General features: G+C 47.6%; 1 protein-coding gene and 1 long non-coding RNA gene across 3 annotated transcripts; one reads left to right on the forward strand and one right to left on the reverse strand.

Moving 5' to 3' along the window:
* Positions 1 to 256: 256 nt before the first annotated feature.
* On the reverse strand, positions 257 to 9,947 carry LOC311593956. The gene is made up of 2 exons (XR_014777878.1): positions 9,518 to 9,947; positions 257 to 3,599 (listed from the first exon to the last, which is right to left on the reverse strand). It is a non-coding gene; the product is annotated as an uncharacterized lncRNA (long non-coding RNA).
* Positions 8,771 to 27,919, forward strand: TBC1D20 (TBC1 domain family member 20). Of its 2 annotated transcripts, none has more exons than XM_084775349.1 (8): positions 8,771 to 8,972; positions 16,509 to 16,694; positions 19,642 to 19,722; positions 22,657 to 22,843; positions 22,996 to 23,097; positions 24,292 to 24,363; positions 25,285 to 25,472; positions 25,666 to 25,922. In XM_084775349.1, exons 1-8 carry the CDS (start codon positions 8,906 to 8,908, stop codon positions 25,755 to 25,757), a joined length of 975 nt encoding a protein of 324 aa, XP_084631475.1. In that variant the 5' UTR covers positions 8,771 to 8,905; the 3' UTR covers positions 25,758 to 25,922. The 2 variants fall into 2 exon arrangements, with proteins under 2 accessions (XP_084631475.1, XP_084631474.1); XM_084775348.1 differs by having other exon boundaries at positions 8,773 to 8,972; positions 24,292 to 24,433; positions 25,666 to 27,919.
* Positions 27,920 to 27,978: the final 59 nt, after the last annotated feature.

A 27,978-nucleotide genomic window follows, 5' to 3' on the forward strand; every position in this document is an offset into this window, starting at 1 on the left:
CCTTCCTTTCCCTGCTCTCCAACAGGGATTCATCCAGCTTCTCTCCTGCTTGACTATCTTCCCAAAGTTTATATATTTTAAACACTTACCATATTTTTCTGACCATAAGACGCACCTCTACCCCTGAAAAGTGAGGGGGAAATTAGGATGCGCCTTATGGTACGATTGCTGTTTTTACTGTTTTTCTTGTTTTCCTGCTCTAAAAACTGGGTGGGTATTATGGTTAAATACATCTTATAGTCCAAAAAATACAGTATTTTTGCTTTTTTTTTTTTTTTAAGATAGCATCTCACTCTATAGCCCAGGTTAGTCTAGAATTTAATATGTAGCACAGACAGACCTTGAGATTACAGTTGTATGCCCTCTACCTGTCCTGGGTATATTACTGTATGAGATGCCATTCAACAAATTTCATAAACCTGGTCCTATCCTAAACAACTTGGAGCAAGAGATTAGATCCAAGCTGTGTAGAAATGTCAACTAGCAATCAAGAATCAAGGTTATACATGTGGAATAATTCCGACTGGCCTGTTTTTTAATTTCCTAGAAAATATTTGAGATTGAAGCTTATTATTGAAGCCCAGCATTCATAAGGCTCTGGATTCTAATAAATAAGTCAATTGATTAATTATGTAGGAAAATTAAAGATTTTCAGTGAACATGGCAGACAGGACCAATTTTTGTAGACACTCACTACACCAAATACATATAATGTACAGATAACACAGTTTACTTTAAAAAAATAGAAGGCCCATATTAAAGAAGGGAAATTCTTTCCACTTTTCAAAGGAAGATAGAGTTTCCCCTAAAGAGCAAGTACATATGGAAGACTAGACACAGGTAAGCCTCAAGGATAGAGGGAGACAGACCAAAACTGAGACACTCCCCCACACACACACACCTTGGGGCCTTTGAAGGTAGAAACCAAAGCAGTTCCTTGATACTTGAGAGGCTGCCTCTGGGGAAACATCTGGAAGAAAACATAGTATTAGCTATAATCGCCCCTGGAAAACGGGGTTACAGTAGCACAGGAAAACCTGCTAGGAAAAAAACCTATCAACTATTGTGTGGCTTCTCTGTGTTTCCTGAGTGGTGTGTATGGTTCGGCTGTGCTTTCAAGGAGTCCCCAAGCCCTTTCTTCTTCATCCTAAGCGACTGTCTGTCTCTTGCTTTTGCTCCACTTCATAGTCTTGCACCCACAGAACGTTCTAGGGCAGTTGGTCTCGACTAGGTTCAGCCAAGCAGCCGTGCGACGGGGTAGCCTCGGCTGAGTCAGGTTCACATTTGTTCCAAGTGGTTCCTTCTGAGTCACGTGCTGAACCTAGCCACCCAGGACTCGTTCTCCGTGGTACACTGCGGAGGCACAGAGGCCAGATGAAGGTGTTGGCCACAAGTCATCAAGCTCATCATCGGTGAGACAAGGATGTATACACCTCATGTTGAGAACTATTGGAAGTAATAAGGGAGAGAAGATGGCACAAGGCAGTGGAGCCGTCAACCATGCGATCTCTGCAGAAACGTAAGGGCCTTTATATAGCCTGACCATAGCAAAGTGAGCATTGTGAGTGAGCCTAATCATTTGAAGTATACTAAATCATATGTAAGTTGCATCTGTAGTCATCCCTTTGTATCCATGAAGGATTGGTTCTAGAATACCCCCCCCACACACACACACCCCTGAACCCAGAATCTACCTAACCTTGAGTTCCTTCTGTAAAATGGCATTGTAGGTAATCTCGTACATTTCCCACATACTTGTAAGTTACCTCTGTACAATGTTTACTATGTACATGTCATTTGGATAATTACTGTACTCTTTTGTTTTTTGAGACAGGGTTTCTCAATGTAGCCCTAGCTGTCCTGGACTCACTCCGTAGATGAGGCTGGAACTACAGAGTTCCACCTGCCTCCTGAGTGCTGGCATTAAAGACAGACACCACCAGCACCCGGCAGCTGTACTCTGATTTAGGGGGGGAAAATGACAGAAGTTGTCCTTGTTCAATCCAAAGCTAATATTTTTCTTTAAGGAGATTTTTGGTTCTCAATTGAGTGGATACAGAACAATTAAAGAGAGGACCATTATATCTGTGTTTATCAGAGAAATCTTGTGCTTTTTGTTCATTTTAAAAAAGGTTTATTCAGTGGGCATGGGTGACACACACCTTTAATCCCAGCACTCAGGAGGCAGAGGCAGGTGGATCTCTGTGAGTTCAAGGCCAACCTGGTCTACAAAGTGAGTCTAGGACAGCCAAGGCTACACAGAGAAACTCTGTCTTGGGGAAGGGTTATTCAGGATGGAGAGATGGACCAGGGTATTAGCACGGGCTGTTTCTTCCAAAGGTCTTGAGTTCAATTCCCAGCAACCACATGGTAGCTCATAACCATCTATAATGAAATCTGGTGCCCTCTTTTGGTATGTAGGGACATGCAGGCCGAGCACTGTGTACATAATAAGTAAATAAATCTTTTTTTCTTACTATGTGTTTGTGTGTGGATATATGCACATAAATGTGGGTACCTGCAGAGGCTTCGGGTCCTCTGGAGCTGCAGGCGTTTATGAGCCACCACTGTGAATGCTGGGGCCTGAACTCAAGTCCTCTAGAAGAGCTGTATGGAAGCTCTTAACCATTGAGCCATCTCCAGACTTTTGTTTGTTTATATTTGGCAGGGTTGCAACCCTTGGAGCAATCCTGCATCAGCCTCCAGGGTGCAAGGATTGCAAATGTACGCCTCCACGGTGACGTAATTCTTGTTTTTCAAGAGTTGAAATCATTCCAAGTTTGAGGCCTCCTGGCCAGAACAACAACATAGCCCTGCTGCAGGGTACGTGCAGCCTAGGGGTCTTGTGTTTACTGGGGAAGTGGCTACATGCATTTCCACTTTATAATTGTTAGTTAAATAATGCATTATAGTTGGCAAAATTATGAGGTTCAAATGTTAAGATGGGAAAACCAACAAAAAGTAACCAGCTCTGAGAGAATGGGAAGAAGTTAATCAACAATTCTTATTTGGGTTGGTCGGTTGGTTGATTTTATTTGTTTTTTAATCGTTAACAATAGTAGAACTATGTATTTGTAACACTGTATAACTCTGGTTAAAACATAAACTAAATTTTAATAAATGAATATTTATTTTTAAATACATTCTTTCCCACCATTCCAACTGCCAAAATTCCTTGTTCAGGCCACCATCCTAGTGTCTCGGTTGTCACAGCAGCTGACGGTCTTTTACACTGTCCTGTTTCTTGATTTCAGTTTTGTCCTAAACTTTCCAGTCAGAAGACTCATTCAGAAACATGTCTCTTGCTTCAAGACTTATCAGAGCTTCCCAGTTGCAGACTCTGCCATCTCCCAGTATAATCGTCCCCTTCTTGTATACACTTTCCCCAATTGAAGGGTGGGAGGGATGACCAGCTTTCTCTTCTAGGATGTACATGATTGTAGGAACACGAGAAGTCTTCTGGAGAGCAGAGATCCAAGGTAAAAGAAAGACACGCATGATGTAGAAACAGCCAGTGATTGACTAATGTGAGCACAGGTGAAAGATGGCAGGAGGAGGGCCCTGGCACTGCAAGGGTTAACCCTCTGCTGATGTTTTCACTACAAACCAAAAACAGAATGTCTTTTAAAATTCTAAGGGAGCAGCCACTACTGTGAGGAGAAGGTCACTGTCCCCTGTCCCTCTACACAAAAGCCCAAAGTTGGAAGGTAGGAAGAAAACAAAACCACCCTTCAGCAGGGATAGAAAAGCATACTGGGTCTAGAAAGCCAGCTTCAGGAGGGCATGAGCGCTAAGAAGGCCACACCCCAGGTGAGGACAGGTGGCTTCAGGACAGTGCTCCAGACCCAGTCAGTGCTAAGCAAATGGTCGTGGAATGTTTCATACTAAAGAGCCTCTGAGCTGGGCATGGTGGCACACACTTTTAGTCCTAGCACTTGGGAGGCAGAGGCAGGCAGATTGCTATGAGCTCGAGGCCAACCTGGTCTACAGAGTGAGACCCTGTGGTGGTGGTGGTGGTGGGGGGGGGACGGGACAAAAAATAAAGAACCTCTGAAGATGTCCACAGAAGCCTGAAGGGCACAGTAAGAAGAACACTGCATGTCACGTCAGTGACGTCAGAATTTGAAGCTGCTTGTACATGGGGTTTGTTTGACCTTAGCAACAATAAACTGACCTGCCCCATCTTAACTTGAGCACTAAAGGCCTAGCTGAAGGAAAAGTGCCTAACTGCATACCTGAAACCCTTCCGCTGTCCTACATGAGATAGATACCCAACTTCTGCAAACACTTTCTAGACAGTACTATGTGATGCACTTCCAAGAACCAGTCTTGGACAAGTTAGACTGATGTGATACGCTGGAGCTATCAAATAGTGGATGAAAGGGTGATAACGTAGTGGAATTAACAAAAACCAGCTTGCAAGATCAAAGGTTAGAGAGTGGGTTGCTGTGTAACTCAGTGGTAGTAACCCCTCCCCCAATTTCTAACCACCTGGACACTTGCCTGCCTACCTGTTTTTTTTTTTCTCTCCTGCCTACCTGTTTTAATTGAGAATCCCTGATTGATTTATTTTGCCAATAAGGACTCGGGAGCCAGACGCTGTGGTGAAAAACCTGCTAGCTCAGAGAGGCAGAGAAAGCACCCAGCTGACCTTTCTCAGCTCTCGTCCTGATGGGAAAGGCCCAAAGGTTTCAGTAGCTCAGCTGACAGCCCAGGAGGAAAAGGCCTGAAAAACCAAAGGCAGAGGAGCTCAGGAGCTAGAGAGCTGTGAGCCAAAGAGCCAAAGCCTCAAGCTAAAGTACCAAGGACCCCTGTCCTACTTGTAAACACACCTCAACTCAAAGTCCCTCCTCCCCGTTAGTCCTTGTCAGCTGGTTTCTTGCTTCACCTCTTGACGTAGGGTTAACTTTATTAAATCCTGTATACAGTTACGTCTCGGATCAAAGAGCTAAGACCCACAAGAAACTGGGATTTACAGTTCAATCTCAGGGATCACGATGGGATGAACGACAGTTTTTTACAGCTCACAATCTCAGGGATCCCACTGAGATCAAATATCCTGCAGCAGGTAAGATGGCTCATCAGGTAAAGGCATCCCCAGGGCTCATAGTAGAAAGAACCAGTTCCACTCAGTGTCTGAGCTGCATATAAATAGAATTATCAGACTAAAAAGGAAAGAAAATGGGGGCATTGAGATGGTCCAGCCTGTAAAGTGCATGCTGAGCTGAGCGAGGCTAATAGCCAGTTTGATTCCCTGGATCCACATAGAGGAGAGAACGTTACAGATTACCATCTGACCTCCATATCCTTGTGCCCACACGCCCTACACGCAGTAACACGCCAGATGAGGTCGCACAAGCCTTTAATTTTAGTACCTGGGAGGCAGAAGCAGGTAAAACTGTCAGAGCTACACAGTGAGATCCTGTCTCAATAAATAAAATGAATACTAAGGGGCAGAGGGGATGTTCAGTGGTTAGCACTTGCTGCTCCTGCAGAGGACCCTGTTGATTCCCAGCATCCACATGGAAGCTAGCAACTTCAGTTCCAGATCAGAGACCCTCTTCTAGCCTCTGAGGACTCCTAAACATATGTGGTGCACATAGCATGCAGGCAACATACATAAATGAAGGAATAAATTGCAAAAACACTACGAGGCATTTAGAGAGCACTAAAGAGAATAAATCCGTATATAGGTAGCACTAGGTATATTACACTTAAATTCCTGAGGAGATTCTTTGCTAATTTAGTACATGATAGCAAGTGGCTCCACCTGCTGAGCCATCACCAGCCCTCCTTCCTGAATCTTAAGAATCCTCTCCAGGAGGAAACAAACGTTCCACTCAGAAAATATCTATATAAGTCACTATGTGCAGCTATTTTTTTCCTTGCACTTAACCATCTTTCCCTTTCCCTCCCTGAGAGCCAGCCACCTCCTTGTTTTACAGTGGTGGTGGTGGGGGGGCTATGGGGGGTGGCTGGCCTTAGCCTCTGAAGGACCACGAAGTTTGGCTGTTTTATGGTACTAGGGAGGAGAGGAATCGCTGACTGACCACCACCAAGGATCCAGAACCGGTTGCCTCACTGACCCACACAGTCATCCATACTATGACCCAAATTGCTTAAGCAGGTTATTCCCAGGTGGAATGACCTCATTCTTCATATTTCCAAGTGGGATGACTTAATTCTCTAAAAGCACAAAGCATTCATTATCCTCAGTGGTATAAAATAAAGGGTTGGACCCAAATGTCCATGTATTTGTAATAGAATCAAATCTAGGGCCTTGGTATGCTCCAAAACTGAGCTACATCTCCAGCCCTGGGTGTCATAATGCAGTCACTGAATTATGCAATCTATGGAAATGTAGTAAATGTAACAATTTAGGTTTCTAGGAAGTTTTATGTAAATTAGGGGACCAGAGATATAGCTCAGTTGTTAACAGTGCTTGCTTAGCATGCATGAAGTCTGAGTTTTAAGTTCTAGCACTCCATGAACTGGGCAGGGTAGCAATGCTGTAATTCTAGCACTCAGCATCAAAAGTTCAAGGTCATCTTCAGTTAGCAGCCTGTTCAAGGCCAGCATGTCTCCAGATTTAAGCAAAGCAGGCAGGGCAGCACTTGGGAGGCAGAGGCAGGCGGATCACTGTGAGTTCGAGGCCAGCCTGGTCTACAAAGTGAGTCTAGGACAGCCAAGGCTACATAGGGAAACCCTGTCTCAAAAAACAAAAAAAGAAAAAAGAAAAGCAGGCTCAGTGGGTAAGATGCTTACCAGTAAGGTCTAATGGCCTGCGTTGGATTTGACTCCTGGGACTCATATGATGGGAGGAGAGAACCAACTTTGACCTTGTCTCCTGACTGCCACACACTCTTCATGGCATTCCTGTGCCCACACACATACACACTGTGTGTGTGTGTGCGTGTGTGTGTGTGTGTGTGTGTGTGTGTGCGCGCCACATGTTCAAGGCCAGCATGTCTCCAGATTTAAGAAAAGCAGGCAGGGCAGCACTTGGGAGGCAGAGGCAGGCGGATCTCTGTGAGATCAAGGCCAGCCTGGACTACAGAGCTAGTTCTAGGACAGCCGGAGCTGTTACACAGAGAAACTCTGTCTTGGGGGGGGGGGGCGGGGTAGGGAGAGGTCACCATGGCAAAACTGGGAGAGACTGCAGCATTTCCTATTGGCATTGTTGCAAACAACAAATATTTGCTGAGAGAACTGGTGTATCTATTGAGTGTATTAAGTACCCTAGGGCTCCAAGAGCTGAGAGAGTTTCCTAAAAAAAGACTGAAGGAAATGATTAGACAAAGGAAGCCAGAGAGAAAGGAACCTGGTTTAGCTGCAGCGCCAACCCACTCCATATAAGGAGCTCACTTTGTGGAAGCAATGATAGCCTGAGCTGCTAGGCCCGGGCCATAGGTATTAATTCAAGGCTTAATAGGTATAGAAAAGTAGCCAGGTGTGGCGGCGCACACCTTTAATCCCAGCACTCGGGAGGCAGAGGCAGGTGGATTGCTGTGAGTTTGAGGCCAGCCTGGTCTACAAAGTGAGTCCAGGACAGCCAAGGCTACACAGAGAAACCCTGTCTCAAAAAACCTAAAAAAAAAAAAAAGAAAGAAAAAGAAAAGCCCTCCCCCCCCTCCCCCGACTGACTAAAATGTGCTCATCAGTGCATGGAAGTGTGGTGTCCTGGCGCCAAAGGAAATATTTCTATATTAAACTCAGTCTGGCCTCATGTGCCAAGTGCCCTGCCACTGAACCCCAGCCTAGAAATGGGAGCAAGAAAGTGATCATTATAACCTGGGAAATTAGGAATAACATTTTCAAAAAAATTTCAAACTTCATCAGTTGAAATTATGAATTAAGTAATTTCAGAAAAATATTTTTTTTTGCTCATGAAAATTCCCCCAGGAGAGACCCTCTTTTTAAATTTGTGTGTGTGTGTGTGTGTCTGTTTGCATGAAGCCAGAGGACAATCTCAGTATCAGCCTTAAGAATGCCCATCCTTTGGCCTACAGCTTACCAACTAGACTAGACTGGCTGACTAGGGTTCCTCTGGGAAGACCCTTTAGAAAGGTCTTGTAGATTAAAAGTGTGAACCTTGGAAACTGGGCTAGAGAGAAAGTATACGGAAACAGGAGGAGCCAACATCTATAGAAGAAAAAAAAAAATAGTAGCAGTGAGGCTGGAGGAGAAACCCACCAAACAACTAGACTCATGGGAGCACCGTCACTGCAGATCTGGGAGGTGAGGCAATCGCTGGGATTGACCTGTCTGAGGGGTGACCCTGGGGTTTCAATGAGTTTGGGTGTGAGTGTGTTTCTAGTTAGAAACACCGTAGATGAGGAGGAGCTAAAGGTCTGATCCCCTCCCTAGTATTCTGACCAAAGGATCACTGCTTCGCACAACTTAGCAAGAGAGCAGTTCCCCATAACCGTCTCCATGAACTGCGACCCTTCCCCGGGGTAGTGCAGACACAGCAGGCAGAGCTGCACGCGGCGACCCTGCTAAGCCGGAGGTAAAGTTCTTCGCAAGCGAAGGTCCGCGCATGACCATGGAAGTTGGCAGTGTACAGGCTCGGGGCTTCAGTATTGTATTTCCATAGCTACTTCACGAATAAAAGCACCGGCACTGGCAAAATGTGGTGCAAGCAAGCACGCACGTACCGGCGGATTCTCAGGAGGCCAGCTCCTGCACCGGCTCTTTCCGCTGTCAAGCCGCATGCGCGCGCCCCGGCCCCGCCCATCCATCCCAAACACGGGTCACGCGGGGGCGTGGCCGTCTGCGCGCCTGCGCGCCGCAGGCCTACGGCGACCAGCCTGCCCCGGCCGACCTGTGCTTACGACCGCGGTGGGAGCCGCGTCTCAGGCTCCGCCGCCAGCCGGGGCTCGGGCTGGGGCCCGGGCCCCCGGGGATGGCCCTCCGGCCCTCACAGGGCGACGGCTCCGCCGGCCGCTGGGACCGAAGCGCGGGGAAGGCAGGTACGGAGGGCGGCGGGCTGGGGCGACGAGTGAGGGCCGCGCAGCCGGGGCCTGGAAGGGGCGGCGGCGGATGAGGAACCGGGCCTCGCCCAGGTCGCCTCCTGCCACGTCCGCAGAGCAGATCGCCTGCGCGAGGCGCCTGCCGGAGCTCCGGCCTCCACCCTGCACCCGTGACCCTGAAATTCCCCCCTCTTCACGCACACACACAAACTCATGCAAAGTCGCCACTGTCCAATTCCGGAAAGTCCCGTCGGCGAGCTCTCCACTCCACGCTCACTCCTGCTTAGCTACTTTCTGATCCTTTCCTGGGCCACCTATGTTAGTGTTGAGTTGTGCACGAAAAGCTTTCCGTGCTCTCTCAGCCTAAACCATTCCTATGAAACCTTGGTTTTGTGGTGCACGTGTTCTGGAATACATTTCCCATATGGTGACTGCTTGTTGGTGAAGATTCCCATGCCAGGTGAGCTAATCCGAAGGCGCTGTTCTACCTCCAGTCCTCTGACAGGTGGCGCGCATGTTGGAACCGACCCTGTTAGCCCACCCACATGTTTGGATGACGCTCCGGGATTCCATGACTTGTTTCTCTGCTCTTATTTTCTGTTCGTTTGACGTCTGATACTGGCTGCAGTTGTGTAGTCCGTGAGCTACTTTCCCCGGACCCTTTGATGTTTGTTAACACCCTTTGCCGGTGTCTGTGTGACATCTGGCTTTATGGCATAATAGCCAGTGTCCCAAGTGACATAAGTCTTGTGACCTGTTGCAGTACAGCTGTGTCCTGGTTACAAAACTTGGGAGTCCTCAGCCTCAGCTTGTCTGGATGGAAAGAGAATTCAGACCATCTTTCTTAGTTTAGATTGTTTTAAGTATATTGGAGAATTGGTGGCCAAACTGCTAATTCTAGGAGCCCTCCTTTACAGAACTCATGGCTGGATTGGATTGCTCCATTTTTTTTTTAGTAGTCTTTTTTTTTTTTTGAAGGGGACAGGAAGTGCTGGAAGGTGGCTTAAGGACCCCAGCTATATGGCTAGCCTAGGGCCCTTTTACAGTTACTTTCAGACAGGATCTTGGTAATTTATTCTGGAATGTCACATCTTCCTGCCTCCGTCCATCCTTATGTTAGTACTTAATGAATTCCTTCTAGTTTGGTTATGTTTTATAGAAATAAATTAGCACTATCAAAGACACAGGGCCCTTGGGTTTGTTTGTTTGCTTGTTTATATTTTTTTGAGACAGAATTTCTCTGTGCAGTCCTGGCTGTTCTCGAACTCACTGTAGACCAGTCTGGTCTCAAATTCAGAAATCTGCCTGCCTCTGCCTCCCAAGAGCTGGGATTAAAGGTGTGCACTACAACTACCCACCTGGGTTGGTCTGTCTGTCTGTCTTTCTTTCTTTCTTGTTTGTTTTTATGTACATTGGTATTTTGACTGCATGTGTGTCTGTGTGAGGGTACCAGATCCCCTGGAACTGCAGTTACAGTCGTGAGCTGTCATGTAGGTACTAGGAATTGAATCCAGGTCTTCTGGAAGAGCAGCCAGTGCTCTTAACCACTGAGCCGTCTTTCCAGCCCCTGGGTTTATTTTCTTTTAACAAGAATTTTAGTACAAATATAAAATGTGGTTCACTGTCCATGTCTTTTTTGTTTGTTTTTGTTTTTGTTTTTTCCAGAAAGGGTCTCTCTGTGTAGCCTTGGCTGTCCTGGACTCACTTTGTAGACCAGGCTGGCCTCGAACTCAAAGCGATCCGCCAGCCTCTGCCTCCCAAGTGCCGGGATTAAAGGTGTGCGCCACAACGCCCACCCCTCGCTGTCCATGTACTATACAAACATGATGTTCAGACATCACTCTGTAACCTTGGCTGTTCTTGAATTTGCTCTGTAGACCAGGCTGTCCTCTATCTCAGAGATTTCACTGTCTCTACATGCGATGCCACCACCTCCTGGCCCTTTATTTTATTTATATATTTAGTTAGTTAGTTAGTTAGTTAGTTTCTTTTGAGATCAAGTGTCATGGAGCCCAGGCTGGCCTTGATTGCTGTGTATCAGAGAGTGGCCTGGTTTGTATCTTGGGCAACCACATCCCTGCCGTTAGGCACAGTCGTGCACTGCCACACCTGTTAGTACCATTATTTTTCTTGTCTGTGTTGTTCCAGTGTATGTGCTGTGGAAGCAAAGTAGTTCTTTGTGTGTTTGTTTGTTTGCTTTTTGGAAACAGAGTCTCAATATGTACCCTTGACTATATCAGGAGCTCCTGATATAGGCCGTACTGACCTCAAGAAAGCTTTACAGCTTTAAACGGTCTTTAAAGTCTTTAAACAGAAATTAGATTGGATTTTAAAATGCTAACATTTCCCCAGAACCACAAAAACCCAAACCAAAATAATATTACTATATAATGTTAGTACTGCCTGGGCATAATAGTGCACACCTTTAATCCCAGCACTCCGGAGGTAGAGGCAGGCAGACCTCTGTGGTTTGAGGCCAGCCTGGTCTACGTACAGGTTCAAGCTACACAGTGGGACCCTTTCTCAAAAATAAAATAATGAATAGGGGCTACGGCTATAGTTCAGTAGTTAGTTACTTGCTCACGTAATATGAGGCCCATGGTTTATTCTCTGGTACCAAGGAGGGAGAAGAAAAAGATTTGCTTTAGTGGCCCTTATTGAAATAAGCGTGGTAGCCGGGTGGTGGTGGCGGCACACGCCTTTAATCCCAGCCTTGGGAGGCAGAGGCAAGCAGATCACTGTGAGTTCGAGGCCAGCCTGGTCTACAAAGCAAGTCCAGGACAGCCAAGGCTACACAGAGAAACCCTGTCTTGAAAAACAAACAAATAATAATAATAATAATAATAATAATAGTAATAGTAATAATAGTAATAATGAAATAAGCATGTTAGCTGGACGATGGTGGCACATGCTTAGGGCTAGGGGTTTAGCTCAGTGCTAGCACACACTTGCCTGCAAAGTACAAGGCCCCAGGCTCCAGCCCCTGTGTCGTGAACAGTATCAGATACCAGGCCAGAGCAGTGCCATTATCATTTCTTGCTCTTTGGTTGAATCAAATACTTTTCAGGCATCTAGGGCTTTTTTTTAATTGAAGTTGTGATATCTTGAAAAGGCCTGGGACAATCATTTATTTTATCATAGTAATGATAGCCAAGGCCTCGTCCACAGAGGAATTTGGAAGCTGTCAGCTTTGGAGTCTGTCATGCACCACTCCTCTAAGTGAAGTGGTTAGAATTTACCTTGAAATCAAATGCATAACAGATCAGATGCATTTTGATCTTTCCCTGAACACCGGTGGGGTAACTCTATGACTTGTCTCTTCATAGGAGAAATAGGATGTTTGTGAATTAGTTGTTCAGTGGTGACACGGATGCTCTGTTGTGTAGGCTGGCCATTGGCTTTACTGTGCAGTTCTCTGACTTGTTACCTCTTCTGTATCACAATGATGTGCTACACATTAGGCTCAGGAAAGTATGTGTAGGGGTGGCATATGTAGAAATGACCTCCTGATCTGCCACTAAGCTTCAAGCCTGTGATTGAGTGAGTGTGGAGGTCAGAGGACAGTGTCCGTGCGTCACTTCTGCTGCCGCCCTGTAAGATCTGGGGATGGAACTTGAGTCATCTGGCTTGTATGCAAGTGCCTTTACCATCTCACTGGCCCTACCAACCTTACCTGCTGGCAGGCAAGGTTAAGGAAGGCAGCATCCCAAGAGGCCAGGCAGCAGTCCAAATCCAGTTTGAGTACACTGCTCAGGGAGCCGCTCAGAGCTGTCAGGAAAGCCAAAAAAATGTACAGTAGTGAGCCATACAGTAGTGTGGGGGAAAGTACTGCCACTTACTTTGGGGCATTTTTTTCCAGAAGACCAGAAACTAAGTAAGTTAAATAATTTATACTACTAGACACATACTTCTTGAGTTCTACAGACTCAAAGTCAAGAGGCGTGGCAAGGACACTTCTGTAATCCCAGCACTCAAGAGGCATAGGTAGGCAGAACTCTTGAGTTCCAGGCCAGCCTGGTCTACAGAAAAAATTCCAGGACAGCCAGGACTACATAGAGAGACCCTGTCTTTCAAAAACAAAAACAAACAACAAAGCTAAAAACATCAGGGAGAAGTAAGTGCTTTGGTCCAGAATTAGTTAACACATGGCTGTGCCTTTGCTCAGATCTTGTGAGAATGCAGGAGATTGCAAACTATGTTCTTCCCCCGACATCACTGAATAACTTACTGGGAATGGGCAGAAATGAAGTTTTTCTATAGTCTTGGTGAAGGGTCAACAGAACTTGGAAATGTCAGCTCCCATAGGCAGTCTTTGGGGCGGCCACTTCAGTGTTCTTCCCTGGAGTGTGTGGAAGGTGCAAGGGCACTTACTGCAGAAGTTTCACATGGCGCTTGTAATTGTGCTTGTTGGTGAAAGTAATTCAGTTCCTGCTCAGTATCCTGCTCGGCCTGTGTTGCTGAAGGCATGAAGTACACGTAGCTCCCACGGTAGGCAGGGCACCTGTGTAGTACGCATAGGCCCTGAGTTCAGCCCCTAAGTTCATCCTACCTTTCTGGATGCTCTCGGAAAGCATGCAGCCTTGTCTTCAAAGGATGTAGCTCTGCAGAGAAAGCCCACCCACGCTGCCTGCAGGAAGAGCCCAACCTGAAGGCTAGGCTCCCCGCTCCTCAGTCAGAACTTCCTTCTGTTCTCATTGGGTGCCCCATCCTTCCTCTGTTTCCTGGCCACAGTGGTTTGCTTACAGGACAGGTCTTTGCTCACACTCTTCCCTTTACCAGGAATGCTTTGCTTTCAGTACACTCTTCTCTGTGGCAAACCTTTTGCAGGATTTCAGAATTAATTTCTGGCAAAGCCTTTCCTCCTTACCTTTGAAATAGTTTTTTCTCTGGGTCTTTGTCATCCTTCAGGGCTCTCAAATGCCCTGCGTGGTAGTTGTACCCCTTCCTGCTGTGACGTCTCAGAAGCTGCAAGGAAGTCATTGGTCATCCCTCACACGATGGACCACCAAATGAGTGATGGCAGGGAGGGAGGCGGAGCTGAGGCAAGAGCTTGGCACTACAGAACAGTTGTCTGGGAGGTCCTCTACTGAGAGAAGAGCCTGAATTTTTATTTCTAAGTAAAGCAGCCATTTAATTTAACAGCCAACCTGAGCCAGTTTGAGAGTAAAGAATTTTCTCTGAGCAGTTATGCTCACAGGCTGTACTCATACCAGGATACTGCTCACCCTCTGTGTCACTGGGGACTGTAACAGCTGTGCTGCAAGAGAACAGCTTTACCTAGGCCAAAAATCACTTGTTGTCTTCCTGTCTGGCCTCCCGCTATATGTGACACCAAAGTGTGGGAAAGATTAAGCTTTGTCACAGGTGGAAGCAGTCTTGGCGGGCTTTACCCTTAGGGCACACCATGAATACCTTGTGAGAGACTGTTTGGAGCCTTCCTGGGCTTGGAATTCAGGAAGCCTACCTGGGAACCCCACCGTGGCTATTGTTTTCCTAATTGACCCTCGAAGGGGAAGGAGACCGCCCTTTGCATGTGACTGGGAAGGTGGTGAGAGAAAAACAAGAGGTTGAGAGAAGGCGAGCGTTCATTCTTCTGTCCCTTTAACCTTTTTTCCTTCTTGTGTATGCTAGTTGGGTTGTATAATAAAGTTTAATTGTTAATAAACAGAGCCAACATCAAAGCTCTGACTATGTGGCACATGTGGCCTGACTCACACAGGTAGGTCACCAGGACAGCAGTCCTCCACCCCTCCCCCCTCTGTTTTTCCAGGCAGGGTTTCTCTGGGCAACAGCCATGGCTGTCCTGAACTCACTTTGTAGACCAGGCTGGCCTTGAACTCACAGTGCTGAGATTAAAGGCATGCACCACCATGCTTGGTCACCAGGACTCTTCACAACTCCGTTTTGTGTGAATAGTATCGTCTTTGCCATGAACACAGATGTAGATGTTGTCTCGGAATAGGACATTACTGAGGTTATCTGTTCAGTACCTCTTCCAGAACCTAGTGTACTATGTGATAGTGTCACTTACGTAAGCTGGTGGTGTCCGACTTACATTAACTCTAGTGTCTAGTATCTAGTGTCTGTCCTATAGGGGTGTGTGTGTGTGTGTGTGTGTGTGTGTGTGCGCGCGCGCGTGCGTGTGCACGCACACGCGTATAAGTAGGTTGTCCTGACCTGCTGTAGTTTCTTTGTGCTCTTGGCCTTACTGTTTGCATGTTTTCTTAACAATTATACTGTGCTACCTTGTAACATTTGGTGCTTTTGTGTTGAAATTCTTGTAGTTTTTATTTTCTCAGTGGTGCAGGTAACCATAAAGTCTAACAAGCATCATCTGCAGAGGCCAGGCTTCAGCGCCTAGTGCACACGTGGCTGCTCAGAGCCACCATAACCCAGTATAGGGAATCTGAAACTGGCCCCAGGCTTTCAATAAGTAAAACACAAATATACAGAAAAGAAGAACAAATAAATCTCTTAAAATATTTTTTAGAATCTGTAAGATGCTTAACATACCACTTTCTGGTTGTCAATGGTGAGTGGGGCTTTAAAAGAAAGATTTATTTTATTTCTGTATATGAGTGTTTGCCTGCATGTATATATGCCTTGTGCCTGCAGAGGCCAGGTACTGGTGAACTGCCTCATGTGGGGGTGCTGGGAACTGAACCTGGGCCCTCTGGAACACATTGTGCCCTTTCACAAGCTGAGCCATCTCTCCAGCCTTGAATGTGGCTTTTGGGAAACAGTTGACTTGCACAATGTCACAGCCTCTCTAACTACCAGACACACTAGAAACCTACACTCTTTGATATTTAGCTTTTGTAAATGTCTCCCTACTGAAATTCTGGCATTTGCCTAGTTCTGTTGGCCTGTGCCTGGAGACTTGCATATGGTTTTGTTAAATGTAGTGTTGAGGATGCATCAAGCCCAGGGTCTCACACAATCAGTAGGTGCTCTGCTGCCAGACACATTTCCCCAAGCCCAGTACTGAGTTTTGAACCCCAAACCTCAGGTATTCCTAGGCAGGTCCTTTACCACTGTACTCCCCAGATCAAGCAAAATACTTACGTTGAGATGTCTATGCTCTGTGAAGTTTGAACAAAAAAACATTGACAATAGCTGCTAGATATACTTGGGACTTACTGAATATTTCCTAAAATTGTTAGTTCCTTGTTCCTTACATGGGGTGTGGCTGTGGTATTTTACACTAAAGATGTGTAGGTTGTGTAAGAAATGAGCAACAGGGGGCTGGGCGTGGTGGCGCACGCCTTTAATCCCAGCACTCGGGAGGCTGAGGCAGGTGGATCACTGTGAGTTCAAGGCCAGCCTGGTCTACAAAGTGAGTCCAGGACAGCCAAGGCTACACAGAGAGACCCTGTCTCAAAAAACCAAAAAAAAAAAAATAATAATAATAAAGAAAGAAAGAAAAGAAATGAGCAACAGACTCACGGCTGTCTAAGAGAAGATGCCTCAGAATTGCACATGCTAACGTGTGCTTCATCCTCTACACCCACACTATTTTTCTGTTTCTTTCTTCAGACTTTAATGCCAAAAGGAAAAAGAAGGTGGCAGAGATACACCAGGCTCTGAACAGTGATCCCACCAACGTGGCTGCCCTCCGACGAATGGCCATCAGTGAGGGGGGCCTCCTGACTGATGAGATCAGGTGCCAAGTATGGCCCAAGCTCCTCAATGTCAGCACCAGTGAGCCACCGCCTGTGTCAAGTAAGGGAGCAGAGTCCTGGGTGGGGAGCCTCTACCAGGGATTGGAATATTATTTTGCTGGAAGAGTTTATTTTAAATGCCCATTTTTGTTGTTGTTTTTGTTTTGTTTTTTGAGACAGGGTCTCTCTGTGTAGCCTTGGCTGTCCTGGACTTGCTTTGTAGACCAGGCTGGCCTCGAACTCACAGTGATCCACCTGCCTCAGCCTCCCAAGTGCTGGGATTAAAAGTGTGCGCCACCACCGCCCGGCTAAAATGCCTATCTTAAAGAGCTGGGAAGATGGCTAAGCAGTTAGGGATGCTTGTCGCTCTTGCAGAGGACCTGGCTTCGGTTCCCAGTTCACATGTGGCAGTTTACAACCATCTGTAGCTCTAGTCCCAGGAGATTCAGTGGCACCTTCTGGCTTCTGAAGGTAGTAGAGTTTGAAATCGAAGATTCCTTGGGGTTCCAGAATTACTTAACTCTGCTAGAAGCCATTCTTTAACTGTCTGTAAGCCATGGAGTGAAGGGAGTCTTGGGAAAGCAGCTGAGGACAAGCACTCCAGAGCAGCAGTGCCACTGCCCATCCTGCCTGCTCCAGTCAGTAAAGACAGACACCAGATGTGTTTTATAATGGCCGATACTCACCTGGGGCAAGGCAGATACTACCTCTTGAGCTATCTTTATATCCTAGCCTCCATCCCTTGCCATCAGCTTCTAATAGTTTCTTTTGGGGCTACCTCCCATCCATAATCCCAAAACACTTGCTAAGGTTCTTCATTGGGGCCATTTTTTCCCATGTAGATCTTCAGAGCTCCTCCCCTGGGCCCACGTGGCTCTCTCCTATTCCACGGCGATTGTCCTCTTTCTTCCACCTCTGTCCCCTCCTCCTTCCCAAGATCCTCTCTGCCCCAAAAGCCCATGAACCTTCTCTACGCCTACCTTACTCCAGCCCTGCCCAGGTATCCGCTTTCTTTATTAGTCAAGCAGTGAGGCAGGGTTAAACAGCAATGCTTGGGGCACATGACAGTCTGCAGTAGGAATCGCAGGGAGTGAGCAAGTAACAAATACAAAGCACCAGACCATACCTCTGCTTTCCTGGTCCTGGGGCTGTGGGCTGTGTGCTGGGTGTTCTAGTGTCTCTCGTTCATTTGGCAAATCTTGGTGTTCCTGGTGTGTGCCACATACTGGACGTGAGTAAAATGACTCGTGCTTAAAGGTGAATGACGTAGTGCTTGTTTTGAATGTTTGAAGCCGCAGAGCAGCGGGCCTCGTGTTAGAAGGGGAGCTTCGTGCTTTAGCCTTGTGTGTCATTCCTTTTTTTTTTTGGTTTTGCGAGACAGGGTCTCTCTGTGTAGCCTTGGCTGTCCTGGACTCTCTTTGTAGACCAGGCTGGCCTCGAACTCACAGCGATCCGCCTGCCTCTGCCTCCCGAAGCTGGGATTAAAGGTGTGCGCCACCACGCCCGGCTTTGTGTGTCATTCTTTCACACTCTGCACGGCCCCTGTCGGATGCTGAGATGGAGAATTGTGGATCTGTGACCCTTGTACAGCTTCCTCTGATAGGCGTCTATATGGATGGGGATTGGGATGAGGGAAACACACGTTTGTATCTGTAAGCATCTCTCCAGCCCAGTTGATAAAAACATTTGCCTAGCATGCACAACGTTCAGTCCTTGCACTCTTACATAAAACTGGTTATGGTGGCACATGCCTGTAATCCTAGACTGGTGTGGTGCAGGAGAATCGAGAGTTTAAGGTCACACCTTTAATCCCAGGGCCTGGGAGGCAGAGACAGAGGCAGGCGGATCTCTGAATTCAAGGTCAGCCTGGTCTTTATAGACTCACTTTATAGTGAGTTCGAGGCCAGCTGGTCTACAGCATGGGTTCCAGGACAGCCAGGGCTATGGAGAGATACCCTGCCTCCAAAAACCAAGAACAAAACAACAACAACAACAACAGAGTTCATAATCAGGGCCAGAGAGATGGTTCAGTGGTTAAGAGCACTGGCTGCTCTTCCAGATGATCCAGGTTCCATTCTCAGCACTAATGTGGCAGCTATCTGTAACACCAGTTCCAGGGGATCTCACGCCCTCTTCTGGCCTCCTGGGGGCACTGCATATGTGCATGGGCAGACAAAAAACAAACAAACAAACAAACAACCCTTTTGTGGTTTGGTTTTGTTTTGCAAGATAGCTGGGCGTGGTGGCGCATGTCTTTAATCCCAGCACTTGGGAGGCAGAAGCAGGTGGATCGCTGTGAGTTAAAGGCCAGCCTAGTCTACAAAGCAAGTCCAGGACAGCCAAGGCTACACAGAGAAACCCTGTCTCAAAAAAAAAGTGGGGGGGGGGAGATTGCCTATCAAATGTCAAATGCATCTTGCTGGGTTGGGTTTTTGTTGGTTTGGTTAGTCGGTTTTTGTTTTTAGTGGCAGTAGGAGTCAAATCCAGGGCCTCGCATGGGCTAGGCCTGCACTCTACCATGAAAGCTTTGTCCCTGGCCTCCCTCCTGTTTTGGTATTCCCATCTTTTTGCTTGTTTGTTTTTCATTCTCTATTACAATTTTTATTTGGGGATGGGGTCTTCCTAGGTGTAGCCTTGGGGTGGCATGGGGTGGCTTCCAACCTGAGACCGTCCCCTTGCCACAGTCTCTCAAGGACAAAGATTACAAGTGTGAGCCAGCTCTGCACCTGACTGAATAGCCGGGGTTCTATGTGTACGTGGTGTTTTATCCTATGTCATGTTCTTGAGGAAAAGGCTGCTCTGGGTGCCCTGAGGTCTCACTTGTCATGCCAGAGTGTGGTTCTGCTGCTGTTTGCTTACTTTGTGGTGCTGGGCCTAAGCTTTGGGCATGGAGCTCGCTAGGTTAGCACTCTCTGGCTGCACTGTACTGGAAGCCCAAGAAGAATTTACCCCTGATCTATTTTCCCAGACCTCTTTGCAATAATGTCATGTTCCTCTTCCGCTAATAGGGAAGGATCTGCGACACATGAGCAAGGACTACCAGCAAGTGCTGCTGGACGTCAGGCGGTCTCTTCGGCGCTTCCCTCCCGGTGAGCACATTTCCTGACTTGGCACATCTGGAGTGAGGCTTTCTGTCCCTTCTGTCCCTGGCCCTTCTTGTATTGATGCTTGCTGAGGTTGAGCGGTTTTCTTCCCAGCAAGCAGAGACACACCTACCGAACCCTGCTCCCAGGACTCAAGCAGGTGTTCTCACCGTGGACTCCTTGAGGCCGAGAGGTGCAAGTAAGAGAAGCCCTTGCACCCGCCTGCCCCTGTGTCCTAGAGGAACGTCCTAGGGATTGTCAGGGCAGGGATTGACTTTGAAGAGCGGGCTGGTTTGAAATTGTGCCCTAACAGGAACTATTAATATCTTCATTAGTGAGTGTTGCCTTACCTGTGTAGTTACTGGGTCCCTTGGGATGGAGGGAGCCTTTTCCTGCATGCTCATAGGGTACGTTCCTGAAATTGCCTCTTGCTTTCCAGGACAAGGAAAATGACTATGCTTTTTATTTTCGTGATGGAGGGACACAGGCAGCAAGCCTGTCTATGTAATCGAGATTTCTTCCCCTTGTAACTTTACCTTGGCTTTTGAAGAGATGTGGTAGCCTCTGACTCTCTCGCCACGCCTAGCTGAAGCAAGCTCTGCTTAGAACATGTGTGTTGTAGGCACTCTGCCCTACCTGGAGCTTTGCTTTCTGGGAGGCTTCTAAGGCTCCCACAGGCGAGGGGCCAATTCAGTCTGGATATGGTTCAGCATATCCCATGACCCAGTCCCCTCTTCCTACCCTGTGGTTCAGGGGAGGAGATGTAAGGCAAGGGCTGCCCGCTTTTCCTCTACATCCTTTGTGTTGCTCCTGCCTCTGCCACCTGAATTCTGTGATTAAAGTTGTGCGCCACCACTGCCAGGCCAAAACTAAACCCTTAGAGAGCTAAAGGTCATCCATGATGCCTTTGTGCCGCCAGTCTATGGTGACCTTCCTGCACACTGGATCCTCGGTGGCACTTTAGCCCATTTCCACTCATGTCCTCTGGACCAGCCGGACCGATCAGTAGCCAGAAATTCAAACAGGATCTAGCTCTTTACTCTCAATGCTTTCATGGTTGCACCTAGCTCTCGGTTTGCTTTGTTTTTTTGTTTTGTTTTGTTTTGTTTGTTTTTTTATCTCTCTTTGCAGTGCACCTCTTTGGAGATGGTGGAATTAGTTGTTTGGCTTACTGTGGGCTCTTTCTTGCTGTTATCTCTCCCAATACCTGTTTTTAACTGAGAGCTATAAACATAAGAAAGCTGTGCTTGCTGCCATTCCTCTGAACTCTGCCATGAGACCGAGGCTTGATCCTCCACCTCCCCTAAGTGCTCAGTCATTTTCATTTACAATTCAGACTTGAAACTCAAAATTAACATCATTGCCCATGGGCTCTCACAGAAGACAGGCAGTTCAGCCTTTGAGTTTACACTGACCTCTGTGCATCATCCTTGTAGCAGGCCACTAACCATGTGCTGTCAGTTTTCCACAGGGTCACATGTATGTGATAGTCAGTGTGCAATTCCTGGGCCAATTTGTTTATTTTTCTTGTGTCTCTTTTAGACTAGCTAAGGCAGGATGTGTTGAGCAGTAAAGACACCTGCTCTCCAGTTCATGCAGGAGCAAGGATTGGCATTTTCTGGGTAGACTTTTGTTTTTTAAAGATTTTATTTATTATGTATACAATGTTTTGCCTACACAACAGAAGAGGGCATCAGATCTTATTATAGGTGGTTGTGTGCCACCATGTGGGTGCTGGGAATTGAACTCAGGACCTCTGGAAGAGCAGACAGTGCCCTTAACCTCTGAGCCATCTCTCCAGCCCCCGGGTCCATTTTTTAGTAGAGGAATTGGAACAGATTATGACAGCCTTCCAACTGCCAGCGGCTTCGGGTTCTTCTCGTGCCAAGATTCTTTTTTGGGGGGGACAGGGTTGGGGTTTCGAGACAGGGTTTTTCTGTGTAGCCTTGGCTGTCCTAGAGTTGCTTTGTAGACTAGGCTAGCCTCAAACTCACAGTGATACACCTGCCTCTGCCTCCCAAGTGTCGGGATTAAAGGCTGGGGCCGAGATTATTTTTTTTGGGAGGGAGGCGAGATTCTTAACTCCCTTAACAGAGCCTTGAGGTTCAAGTTGACTTTCAGTTTTGGGAGGGCCTGGTAGATGGGGAATTTGAACTGTCTAGCCTTCTTGCCTTTGGGTGTCTTGATCTTGATACATGGGCTGAGCATGACCGTCTCCTCTTTGAGCTCTGGCCTCAGGCAGAACAGGTTCATAATTCTTCACCAAAACAGATGCACTACACTGGCCCTGTACTCCAGAGGGGTCTCAGTAGGGTGCCCTGCTCCCAGCGGCAGCTGGAGATTGGGGCCATCTTAGAATATGAGTTTTGGCTTAGAGAAGAACACAACAGTTCTATTTTCATATCATTCGTAATTTCATTCCAAGAAGGACAAAGAAATCTCTAGGTACTTTTCTGATGACTATTCCTTCAATATGTACACTGGAATTTTATTTCTCAACTACTTAAATTAAACAGGCATCACAGTTCCCTTTTGTCCAAAATATCTAATCCATAGAGTAGTATATCTTTCACCATTTATCCTACTTCTCCCCCCACAGGGTTTCTCTGTGTAGCCTTGGCTGTTCTGGACTCACTTTGTAGACCAGGCTGGCTTCGAACTCACAGAGATCCGCCTGCCTCTCCCTCCAGAGTGCATGTGCTGTTCTTTCCCCGTGATTTGCCATGTGCACTAAGGTTTTTAGTCATGTGATTTTACCAGGGCCCTACTGTGTGGCTTCTCCTGTGCTTGGTGCCGTCAGCAATGTGTAGATTTTGCAAGGCATTGAAACTTGTTTGTAAGTGTCTGTCACTGGACACTTCTGAAAAGCATCGCCCCATTGCCAACCTAGTCTCCTATCACAAGGCCCTTTGCCAATGCCGCTGCCCCTCCTCTCCCCAGGCATGCCAGATGAGCAGAGAGAAGGGCTCCAGGAAGAACTGATCGACATCATCCTCCTCATCCTGGACCGCAACCCGCAGCTCCACTACTACCAGGGCTACCATGACATCGTGGTCACTTTTCTGCTGGTGGTGGGCGAGAAGCTGGCAACATCCCTGGTAGAAAAATTGTCTACCCATCATCTCAGGTACCTGTGCATCTCATGCCACGGCAGGTGCACTCCTTCGGCCTCCCGGGATAGCCAGTTGTCGGAATGGTTTGAGCCCCTTCCATTTGCCAGCCCTCCTAAGCTGAATGCCGGGCCTGACCAAGAGCACTGACTGGATTGTCTTTCCGTAGGGATTTCATGGATCCCACGATGGACAACACCAAGCACATCCTAAATTATCTGATGCCCATCATTGACCAAGTGAGCCCTGAGCTCCATGACTTCATGAAGAGGTGAATCTACATTTGTGTATAGACAGGACACGCTTTCTGTTTCTTCATAAACCTAGCATTTAGGGATGAAAGCTCAAGGCTTAAGGGACTTGCGCCTGGTGGGTGTGTCATAATTCTTGGGAGAGTAAGGAGAAAGCCACATGTGGTGCCACATGCCTACAGTAACGCACTTGGAAGGTAGAGACAGGAGGATCAAGAGTTCAAGGCATGGGGCTAAAGAGATGGCTCAGTGGTTAGAGCTTGTACTGCCCCCCCCCCTTTTTTTTTAAGTTTTTCAAGACAGGGTTTCTCTGTTGTAGCCTTGCCGCCCCTGAACTCACTTGGGAGACCAGGCTGGCCTTGAATCACAAAGATTCCCTCTGCCTTTCTGAGTACTGGGATTACAGATGTGCACTACAATGTTCGACTGTAAATTTTTATTTTTGGTTTTTTTTTTCCCTTGGGGGTGGGGGAGTGGCGGTTATTTTGTTTTTCAAGTCATGGTTTCTCTTGCACTCCTGGCTATCTCTTGAAGACCAGGCTGGCTTTGACCTCGCAGAGATCCACCTGCCTCTGCCTCCCTAGTGCTGGGATTAAAGGTGTGTACCACTACGCCCAATGTAAAAATTCATTTTAACTTAAGTTTGTATTTCTTATTTATTTTTTTTATTTTAATTTTAACTATTTTTGAGACATGGTTTCTCTGTGTAGCCTTGGCTGACCTGTTTATTTTTATTTTTTGAGGCAGGGTCTCACTATGTAGTCTTGGCCAGACTGGAACTCATTATAAATATACTCAGCCTCCTAAGTGCTGGGTCTAAAGGCATGTGCCACCATTCTCAGTGGTAAAAATAAGTCTTTACAAAATAATACAAAGAATTCTAGACCATCCTTGGTTATATGAGTTTGAAGCCAAGCTGAGACACCTGAAAACATGTATTTAAAACAAAACAAAATAAAAAGCAAACAAAAAACCAAGCCAGACACTGGTGGTGTACTTTAATGACAGAGACAGGCAGGTCTCTGAGTTCAAGGCCAGCCTGGTCCACAGAGTGAGTTCCAAGCCAGACAAGTCTGTATAGTGAAATCCTGTCTCACAAAATCAAAAAAACCTTGAAGAGTAAAAACACAACAAACAGAAGGGGCCGGGCTTAGGGGTTCAGCATGCTTATGCTATTGCAGGGCACCTAACGTCTGCATTTCCTTTGCTCCTAGTGCTGAGGTGGGGACCATCTTTGCCCTCAGCTGGCTTATCACCTGGTTTGGACACGTCCTGTTGGACTTCAGGCACGTTGTGAGGTTATATGACTTCTTCCTGGCCTGCCACCCGCTCATGCCCATTTACTTTGCAGCTGTGGTAGGTACACACTGGGAGGCAGTGACTAGGTTCAGTGCTCTTAAAGGGGACAGTAGTTCCCAGGCTGAGAAGTGTTAGGAAATGTTGCTTTAAGACTTCTGACCCATTAACCCCCAGAGTGCCATGTGACTGTCGGTGATTGCTGACACACGTCCTGGACCTGTAGCTAGCATAAGTCCTTACAGGCACAGCTGAGAGGTGAGCGTGCCTGCCTGGCCAGGCGTCAGGAGGGAGAGGCAGGCCTGTGTTTGCCGTAAAAGAGTGGCTTGTGGAGGAGTGTAGGCCGGAGCCCAAGAGGGCCGAGTGGAGAAGGGCCTTCAGCAGCTGTGAGCCTGAGCAGTGCTGTCAGGACAGTGTCTGAGGGAAGCAAGGTGGCTCTGTCAAGCTGTTCCGAGGCTCCTCAGAATCTCCTGTGACCCTTTTCTTCTTAAAAGAATGTCAGTTTGGGGCTGGAGAGATGGCTCAGAGGTTAAGAGCACTGGCTAGTCTTCCAAAGGTCCTGAGTTCAGTTCCCAGCAACCACATGGTGGCTCATAGCCATCTGTAATGAGATCTAGTGTCTGGTGTCCTTTTCTGCAGGTGTACATGCAGGCAGAACATTGTATACATAATAAATAAATTAACAAAAAAAAGTGTCAGTTTGTTTCAAGACTTAGGGAGACACTTGAGCAGGCAGTTGTTCTGGGAGGACTTACTAGATTGGACAGTTTTTTACTTAGGTGGAGTGGGATACAGCATTTGCCAAACCTGGCTGAGTACTGTCTGTTACTAAGACTTAGGCTGTGTATAAAGAAAGGCAAGTGTCCAGGTCCTGTGCCTCTGGTATCTGACTCAAAGCCTACCTTCACCAGATCGTGCTGTACCGGGAGCAGGAAGTCCTGGACTGTGACTGTGACATGGCCTCTGTCCACCACCTGTTGTCCCAGATCCCTCAGGACCTGCCATATGAGACGCTCATCAGCAGAGCAGGAGACCTCTTTGTTCAGTTTCCCCCTTCTGAACTTGCAAAGGAGGCAGCTGCTCAGCAGGAGGCTGAGAGGTGAGGTGGGCAGTTGGAAACCAGACCAGCCCTTGACAGTTGGTCGACTTGTCTAGAGGGTATGGGATAGCACATGGCAGCAGATTCTGTGTTCCAGGCCAGGTAGGTCTTTACCAGAAGAGCATGCTGAGCAGTGGCCCGCTTTGCAGCAGGCTGCTCAGGGTCTTCTGTCCCTCTGTGCTTCCTTCCACAGAACGGCAGCCTCTACTTTCAAAGACTTTGAGCTGGCATCGGCCCAGCAGAGGCCAGACATGGTGCTGCGGCAGCGGTTTCGGGGACTTCTGAGGCCTGAGGCTCGAACAAAAGATGTCCTGACCAAACCAAGGACCAACCGCTTTGTGAAACTGGCAGTGATGGGGCTCACAGTGGCGCTTGGAGCAGCAGCAGTAGCAGTGGTGAAGAGCGCGCTGGAGTGGGCCCCTAAGTTCCAGCTGCAGCTGTTCCCCTAAACTCAACTAAGGAGCCACTAAGCTCTCCCCATTTCCAGAAAGAGGGTGGAATTGCTGTGATTAAAGGGATTCTGTCAGGGGTGTTCTGTCCGCCGCCCTTGGCAGCTTGTCTTTTGGCTTTGGTGGCTGGTGGCAGAGCTAGCTGCTTGACACTGGGCTCAGAGGACCTGGGTGCTCTCTGCATCTCTCCCTGTTGGAAGTGGCTCTGGAGCCCCTGGCTACCCAACTCACTGCCTAGAAAATGCCCTCCTTACAGCACCACATGTCCTGTGTATCTTAAACAAAGCAGACAGCAGCTGCTGAACAAGTCCAGCCCTGGAACGAGAGTGAGGGGAGAGAATTCTAGCCAGGGAGCCAGCTGGCCCTCCTAAAAGCAGCTCTGTTAGCTGGTCAGAATTAGAGAATTAGCTGGGTTCTAGTTGATTTTATGGTCCCAGCCTAGATCTTGTATGCAGAGGAATGTCAATCATCTGGATGCCATTGCCTGTGTCTCCCTGTTCTCTCTTGTACAAGCCACATTACCTACAAAGACATTTTAAGTACTATTTTTATGATTGTATACCACACCTAACATAGCAAGCACTCTCACTTTTTAAAGTTGTGTGTGTGTGTGTGTGTGTGTGTGTGTGTGCGTGTGCGTGTGTGTGTGTGTGTGTAGATGCTCACAGAGGCCAGAGGTGGGCTTCAGGTTTCTTGGAGCATGGTGCGGATGCTGGGATCCGAACACTGGTCTCTGGGGAAGCAGAAGCAGTAAGCACTCTTAACTGCTGAGCCATTTCTCAAGCCTCTTTCACAGTTCCCTCATGGGAGAAGCTTTCATGAGCTTCTACTGGGTTAACACTTATTTTTTTTCTTTTTGGAAGGGAATAGAACCCAAAGCCTTGCACATGCAAAGCAAGTATTGTACCACTGAGCAGCCCCAGCTTTTTTTAGTAGCTTTTATTCTTGAGACAGGGTCTACCTAAGTTTCCCAGGCTGGCCTTGAACTTTTGATCCTCCTGCCTCCGCTCCCGATCGTCTGGGATGATAGGATTGCACCTGTGATATGTTCCCTGCTCAGTTTAGCCAAAGTTTGCTTTGTGAACAGCTCCATACCCCACAGTGCCACTTCCTGTCTCGTTTTCCTTATTTTCACTAATTACCCACCTTGGTCTCAGGCTGGGAGTGTCCTTGGAAATTTGCCAGCATGTGGACAGGGTTTGGCAGGAACCCACACCACCAGCCCACTTCCCCCTGGGCTCCTCCAGGAGAGGTGCACGGATTCATGGGATCACTTGGTCTTCCTAGGATGGCTTTGTTAAAAGTGAAGCCAGGTGTGTTTTATAGTAACTGGCTTGAAAACAAAAGTGCCTTTTGCTGCTTTAGAGTTAGCGTAGTGGGAAGCAACTGCGTGCTTCCAGTTTCCTGATTTTTCCTGGGCACTCTTCTCCAGTCCTGCCATGTTCCCACGTGTCCCCTGCCCATCCCCTCGTCCCCTGTGCCCACTGTATGCAGTGGGACACGGCATACCGGGCAGCCACGAAGCCAGAGCACGTAGTGTCCAGGCTGAATTACATAAAGCACTTTAACCTAGTCGAGCTGGAGTGGCGTGTCCTCCTCCCTCCACACAGAAGCCCTGCCTGGGTGAGAATTCACTGGGATTAATTCAGGACAAAGGAGACTTTTCCAGGATCCAGAGTGCTAAGGTGACAAATACTGTCAGTCCAACACAGGCTTGTCACCTGTGCCTCTAGCCTGCTTAAAGAGCTGTAAGAAGTGTGCTGGCTGAGGGGAGGGGCCCAGGGGTCCAAGCCACAATTCTGCATCCAGGCAGGCAGGTGGCACCAGCTTGTTCTGAGATGAAGAGTGACCTGTGCCCGTAACAGGATTCCCCTGCCACTGAGAAGAAAGTGTTGTTAGTTTACCTTCAGGTATTTACTTACTCTGTAAAAAAAAAAAAAATGTGTAGATGTTTTGTACAGAGCCCTGTATGAAATAAACGCCCTTATGTGGTTCCTAGTCACTTGTCCTTGCGTCACCACTGCTTGCCTGGAAGTGGACCTGCCCCCAGGTTCCCG

The sequence above is a fragment of the Acomys minous genome, assembly GCF_964271855.1.
Source record: "Acomys minous genome assembly, chromosome: 3".
Lineage (NCBI taxonomy): Eukaryota > Metazoa > Chordata > Mammalia > Rodentia > Muridae > Acomys > Acomys minous.